This window comes from Juglans microcarpa x Juglans regia, chromosome 1D (genome assembly GCF_004785595.1).
Source record: "Juglans microcarpa x Juglans regia isolate MS1-56 chromosome 1D, Jm3101_v1.0, whole genome shotgun sequence".
Lineage (NCBI taxonomy): Eukaryota > Viridiplantae > Streptophyta > Magnoliopsida > Fagales > Juglandaceae > Juglans > Juglans microcarpa x Juglans regia.
This window is the reverse complement of record NC_054594.1, coordinates 5,605,848-5,612,806: the sequence shown is the minus strand read 5'-3', so window position 1 is coordinate 5,612,806 and position 6,959 is coordinate 5,605,848. Positions and strand designations below refer to the sequence as shown.

General features: G+C 33.1%; 1 protein-coding gene across 2 annotated transcripts; it reads left to right on the top strand.

Moving 5' to 3' along the window:
* The first annotated feature begins 2,881 nt into the window (after positions 1 to 2,881).
* On the top strand, positions 2,882 to 5,436 carry LOC121234973 (E3 ubiquitin-protein ligase ATL6-like). Of its 2 annotated transcripts, none has more exons than XM_041131148.1 (3): positions 2,882 to 4,017; positions 4,945 to 5,199; positions 5,382 to 5,436. In XM_041131148.1, exon 1 carries the CDS (start codon positions 3,106 to 3,108, stop codon positions 4,003 to 4,005), a length of 900 nt encoding a protein of 299 aa, XP_040987082.1. In that variant the 5' UTR covers positions 2,882 to 3,105; the 3' UTR covers positions 4,006 to 4,017; positions 4,945 to 5,199; positions 5,382 to 5,436. The 2 variants fall into 2 exon arrangements, with proteins under 2 accessions (XP_040987082.1, XP_040987088.1); XM_041131154.1 differs by having other exon boundaries at positions 4,908 to 5,199.
* Positions 5,437 to 6,959: the final 1,523 nt, after the last annotated feature.

The window sequence follows — 6,959 nt, the reverse complement described above, 5'->3', positions numbered from 1 at the left end:
CATGGCCGGAAGGCATTTTTTCTGGCCTGATTTGGAAATTAAAAGCATGTTTTATTAATTAAGAAAAAAAAGAGTTTTGGTAAACGAACACTCTTTACATAATAAAATTTGATTAAAAAAATATGGAATCATATATTTTTAAAAAATAAATCTTGTTATATATATGTTAACATTGAGAATAATTACTTATATATAATTTTTTTAAGAACAGTAGAATAAATGAAAAGGATCGGACTCATGCATATAACTAATATGTATATATATATATATATATATATATGCAGGTCGTTTATGAGGGATTACATGATTACATATTATACAAACTACAGCTAGGAAAGAATGGAAGATGCAAAAGCCCTTTATAAAAAATTGATATGGAAAAAAAGAAAGAAAGGTTATGAAATTTGGAGAAGCTTGCGGCCGCGGATCCCAACCACAACTTATATATTAAAAAAGTCCAATCTTTAGAAATACTCTATAAATATTTTGGTTAGAACTTTGAAGTGATCATATATATATATATTAATGGTTTGATTCATATATAAATTCTTTTTAATAGACATTAGAGTTGAATTTATTGTCTTTTTAAAAATATTTTCACCTTCATTGAAAATAGATCATATTTGTTTTAAGAGACTCTAGAGTGAAGCTAATGCAAAAAGAACTGAAGTTCCAAAAGATTTTAATCATCCTTGTATTAATTGGTTGTTAGTTTATCGATGGATATACATATATATATATATATATATATATATATATTTGTTTCAATAAAAAATTGATGATTTTAATAAACACTTGATTATTGATGTTTATTCTGATCTTTGAAATGTCTTTTGGTACAAGAAGAAACATGTCCAGGTAATGTTGATTGATGAGCAATAACAAAAAATTCCTCCTTATTCTTTAGATTTGGAACAATTTGGGAGAAGTCTCTGATGACTAGAGCAGTTTGAGATTATATATATATATATATATATATATATATATATATATAATCTCAACCATTTAATTCGGAAGTAATCATTGGAATTTAAAATTCAATACATTTATCTTCATGCAACCATATAAAGGAGTTTCCAAAAAGGAAAAAAATGAAAAGTATTTTGTTAGAAAAAAACGAAAATTTAAAAACTCGGGTTAAATTGTTCCATAATCTGACATTATTAAAAGTAGCAGCTAAATAATTTTGTGACTATTTTTCATTTCACCGGAAACAAAATGAACGCAATAATAGGGTTTAATTATTACAACGTGATAAAACTAACTTTTATTACACACTAATTGCAAATGATAAGAGTTAGTTCAAGTTGTTTTTTTTTTTTTCCTAGACAAAGTAGAACATTCATAGATATAATAGCAGTTATAAGATATAAGATTTAATGGGTGAGAGTCTCCTACAGTCCTTCTAAAACCAACATATTACAACATGAAAAAAAAAAAGATGGATCTAGAGCCAAAAGTATGGCTCTCAGCCATTTCGCACAAGGAGAGATTGCTTGGTAACGGTTTTTATATAGTATGACAAATAAACTATAGAACTGCGGCTAGAAGCCGTAGTAAAGGGTTGTGTGCTGCAACTTGTTGGTCTGGATTGGCTGGAAAAAACTTTCACATCCACTTTCACTCGATCATTGGTTAAGGAAAGTAGGAACATAGTGTAGCAACCAGAAACTGTGACGAATCATTGGCAAGGGTTTTCTATTCACTCCAGATGTGCAGGCCACACGCTAAATCTAAAGTGAAGAGAACAGTCAGATCTGAAAGATCCAATGCCGCTAGTCTCGAAATTGTTGCACGTGACGGCAAAGAGCTCTCCGAGGCGTGGTGGCGCGTGAATCTCATGTTCCACACATATGAGCAGATTTCTTCTGCCATCTGGATGATCGGCACTTGGAGAAGCTGATGGAGGGGCGCGTGTCAGCCCTATATCGCCATAAAGCAGCAGATTGGAAAGTGACAGTGCTAATAGATAAAAACTAGAAAACCAACCAGAAATAGACAAGATCGTGGTTGGCGAGAAGGGGAGGTGGGTGGAGCCAAAGCACCAACCCTTCTCCTCCCGATGAATGGAAAAGCTTCCTAGGTGAAGTGATGGAGAGTCTTGGCTAGAGAGAAAATAGAGAGAGAAAAATTGAAAAAAAAAAAAAAAGAAAAGAGATGAAGAGTTAGTTCAAGTTAGTTACAATATTATATTACCCAAACTATAGCTTTTAAGTTAGATCGGTATTTTATCAAATTCACAATATTTAATACATTGATATTTATTTGTACGGTAGAAGTGTTGGATCTTCTCAAAGATGTACATGATTCTTACAGAGATATGTGTATTCTTTTATTCGTGACGTTTGACTCAAATTATTTGGCACCGATTATCTTACTATTTTAATGAATATGCAATTTAAGATGGCCGGAGTAGTCTCTCATCTATATAATTAATTAGAGAAAATAAAAGAATATATATATATATAGTTTATATATATGAATAATGATTTTCATATAAGTACTTTACAATCCATTTTACAACTAATCAATGTGATTATCATATCATTTCATTACAATATTGAAGTTTTTTTAATTCGAAGATCATGATCACTATCTTCCTAATGATCATCAGTAAGCTAAATGGCACCCCATATGTTTAACATAATTACTCTATATTTAAAACATAATTACTCTGTGTAAAAGAACTTTTTTACCTCATAAGTAAAACGAAATCGAAGGAAAGGCATAAGAATATTGATGATTGGTCCACTACCGATCATTCAAGAGCAGTAAATGTCATGTCATGCAACATGCCTATATATGCTTTGTCTCGCATGCCCACTCCCCGTATAATATATATGTATCATTAAAACATCATGTATCTAAATTCTAAAAATCAACCATTTGGCCACGACTATCGTACTATGTTTTTGTGAGGATAACTTAAAAATTGATGAACAGTAGTCTCATGGTTACAAAGTTAGAACCTTCACCAGCTAAGTTTGTTCTCTTCCCCTCCACGTACGCCATTGCCAGCACATTTTTCTTCTGTCTCTTCTTATTTTAATATCATCCCAATCTTTACAACTGGAGTAGAACTTCGAAATTAGCTAGAGTGAGGAAATGGAAGATGGCTATGGAATCATATGGGCCTACCTGCTTCTCATTGCGCCGGCGTACCTTCAGTATGCCTATTCGCAGCCAACCGCCGAATCGACGGACAGTCCCTTCCGATTCGACTTGGACCTCACGCCCTCCACGTTGATCATCACCGTCGTCCTCGTGTGCGGATTTGCCTTGCTTGCGTTCTTCTCCATCTACATCAAACAGTGTACAAGGTCGCGAGCCGGGGCAGCTTCAAGAACCGTCAGACCGGATGTGTCTTCCACTCCCGACCGACCCAAACGCCGCGGTCTCGACCCTGCGGTGGTTGAGACCTTTCCGATACTTGCGTACTCCGCGGTCAAGGGTCTTAAAATCGGCAGAGGAGCGCTGGAGTGCGCGGTATGCTTGAACGAGTTCGAGGATCACGAAACACTCCGTTTGTTACCCAAGTGCAACCACGTCTTCCACCCTTATTGTATCGACACCTGGTTAACCTCCTGGGGAACTTGTCCGGTTTGCAGAGCGAGGCTCACCCCGGAGGCCTCCAAAGCCGATCCATCACAAGCAAACGAGTCAACGCCGGAAAACTCGACATCCCAAGTCGGGGAAGACCAAAATCACGTCGTGGTTAACGTTGAGGAAGTTGAAAGCGGAGGCGTACAACAGGCACGTGAGATCGCAAACGTTCCGGCGAGGCCGAGGATACCTGAGAAGTTTCAGGAGTCGAACTCGACGGGGGACTCAGTGGTTCAACCCGGAGAGAACACGGAACGATACACGTTAAGATTGCCAGAGGAGGTGAGGAAGCAGGTTCTGGAATGCGAGCAGCCGGAGATTCCGAAGAGCCACGGCGTCGTTTTGACCAGAGTAGAAAGTTCACGGAAAGGGTATAGAACCGGTGGGGGAAGAGAAGAGTGACGTGGATCATCGGTAAGTGGGGACTCTCCGTTAAGTAGACGCCGTTAAAAGTAATTAACGTGCTGGTTTAATTGTGATTAATCAAATCAAATCATGATAAAAAGATCTTGATTTCTCGGGACAAACGATGAGTATAAATTATGATATTTGGTAGTGGCTTCTTGTTTTTTTCAATTTTATGATTTGTTCTTTGTTCATGTCTGCATGGGGAAACAGATCATGATGCTTTTTGGACTGTCCAAAAATAATGGGATGGTCTTTTTGGTAATTTCATGTGGTTATTTTAATTGAATTTGGCCTCTCCAAATATTTAGATAAGGCCAAGTTCTGGGTGGCTTCAATTTTGTTTCAATCTGTTTGGACAAGCTTTCTTTTTCATATACAAATGAATAAATAAATTATATAAAAATAAATAAATAAATTATATAAAAATAAATAAACGGTGCTATTCCACCGTTGGGTGCATCTCTTAGGGCTCCAATTAATTGTTTTTTAGTTTTTTTTTTATATTTTTACACGTATTTTTAATACTTTTAAATATTTTAAAAAAATAAATAAAAATTATAATATTATTAAAAAATATTTACTTAATTATTAAATAAAAATAAAATAAAAATGTTCCAATGATAACTTCTAACGTGTTGACACGTTGAAACATCTTGGAATTGAAGCTGCTCATTAATTGGGTATGTCATGTGTCGCCACGTTATGTCAATGTGATGGCCCAGATTCTTCTCGTCGTTTTGGCAAGTGGGTCGAGAGTGGTTGAGGAATTAAATCCACTTTCACTTTTCACGGTATAATATTAAAAAAAAAAAATGTGTATTGTTTTTACAACTTTTTTTTTTTTTTACGTGAATATAATTTAAAAGGTAAATTTTAAATTTTATAATTTAAATTAGACCGTTTGAATCTTGTCGTTTTGGTGCCTTGACTCAGCAAGCGATCACTCCGGTGGAATACGAGAAGCCGCATGTGCCGGGGTGATGCCGGGGCGTGGGGACGAGGGACAAGCCCTTCTGTGATTCTGAAACCAAACCGTGACGCGGAGCAGTCGACCGGGTTCAGTGTGCAGAGTAGAAATTTAAACCGGCCTAAGAAGAGATTCACTCTTTTTAATTGTTTGATTGAATTCACTGGTCTAATCAAAATAGAGATAGATCACAAATGCTCACGTGATTGTAGAAGTTTTAGGTTACGTTTAGATGTTAAAATGAGTTGAGTTGAGATGATAAAATATTGTTAGAATATTATTTTTTAATATTATTATTATTTTAGAATTTAAAAAATTAAATTATTTATTATATTTTGTATTGAAATTTAAAAAAATTATAATGTTGAGTTGAGAGGAATTAAGCATCCAAACGAAGTCGTAGGACATTATTGGAGGTAGTCTTTGTTCGCTTTCCTTTAGTTAAAATGACTATTTCTGCGTTTGATTGTTAGAGTGAGCTTAATTTATTTTAAATTAATTATTGACGAGATTCATTATTTTTTTAATTTCTCATAAAAAGATTAAACTCATTTGAATTTATTTCATATATTCCATCATATATCTAAATCTATTTACATTTAAATATATTTTAATAGAATCTATAAAATATTATTATTTATAAATCAATTGAGATCACCTTAGCATCTAAATGCATAATGAATTTAGATTGGGTGTTTTATTTAAAGTGGTTTAAGAAGTTTACAAAGTCGCAGAAATAACAAATTACAAAGAAGAGAGGATAGTAGAGTTTCATTAACACTCTGATCGTTCCATGAGAAAGAAAAATGATACACCTACGAATTAGTGGGAAAAATTCATATTTGTTGTAGTGTACCTTCTTTCACAAATATTTTTCTATGTATGAAAATTTTATAAAATAATTATAAAAATATCATCATTTTATATAAATACTTTAATTTTAAAACATGATTGTAAAAATGACTATATATATGATCTATCGTTACTCGGGATCTCCTTTTATATTTTAATTGTGCTTCAAATTTAAGTAAATGTATATAGGAAATTATGTTCAAACACTATATGTATTATAAAAATAACCCCATGTGGTATGATTTATTAAAAAAAAAAAAAAAACCCTCTATTTGGTTTCAAATCAAAAATAATTGCCACATGTCATTTTAAAAAATATTAAAACTTTTTAAAAAATAGGAAATAAAATTAATAAATTATCTTTGTAATAAAACACTAATTTCACAATAAAAACCAAAAAAGTAAAAAAAAAATAAACAAGGACGAAGACCACCAGCCACCACAAGGTGGTTGGCTTGTTCTCTTGTCTATATATTCACATGATTATTGATTTTGACTACCACATAATTTATAAAGAGTAATTTAATATATAATTGTAGAATGTGTAAATATCGTGTAATCGTTTTGAAAAAGAGTGAATTCTATTATTAAAAAAATAATTTTTTTATATAAATTTTATATTTTATTTATTTTTTTTAAAGTGAATACATGACAGTTATACAGTTCATAATCATAAATATCTTTTTTCTTTATAAATAGTCCAACTTTGGATAGTCCCGCAGCTGGTTTTTTAGTGGCATGAGCATGTGATTCGGTCACGTGTATTCAATTAAGATAAAATAAAATTAAAAATTAACGAATGGTTATCTTTCTGAAACATTCATACGACATGAACATCATTAGCATTAGCATTAGAAGGTGTAACACCGGAGGCATGATCATGAGCATCATTATCACTAGAGATAATGGGCTCATCACTAAGCAAAATATCTTTGCTTGTAGCCTCTTTTAACTCATGTTACCGGCGACACAACTGTCAACATTAACAAGCTTAGTACCAGAACTAGCTAGAATACTTCTCGGAGTACGTCTCCAACATTTGCATTTGAAAGAGAGATGCTCTTGTACATCACATTAGCGCGCTTCGTTTAGTTTTTAAATCCATCTCAATTCATCTCAATTTTTTTTT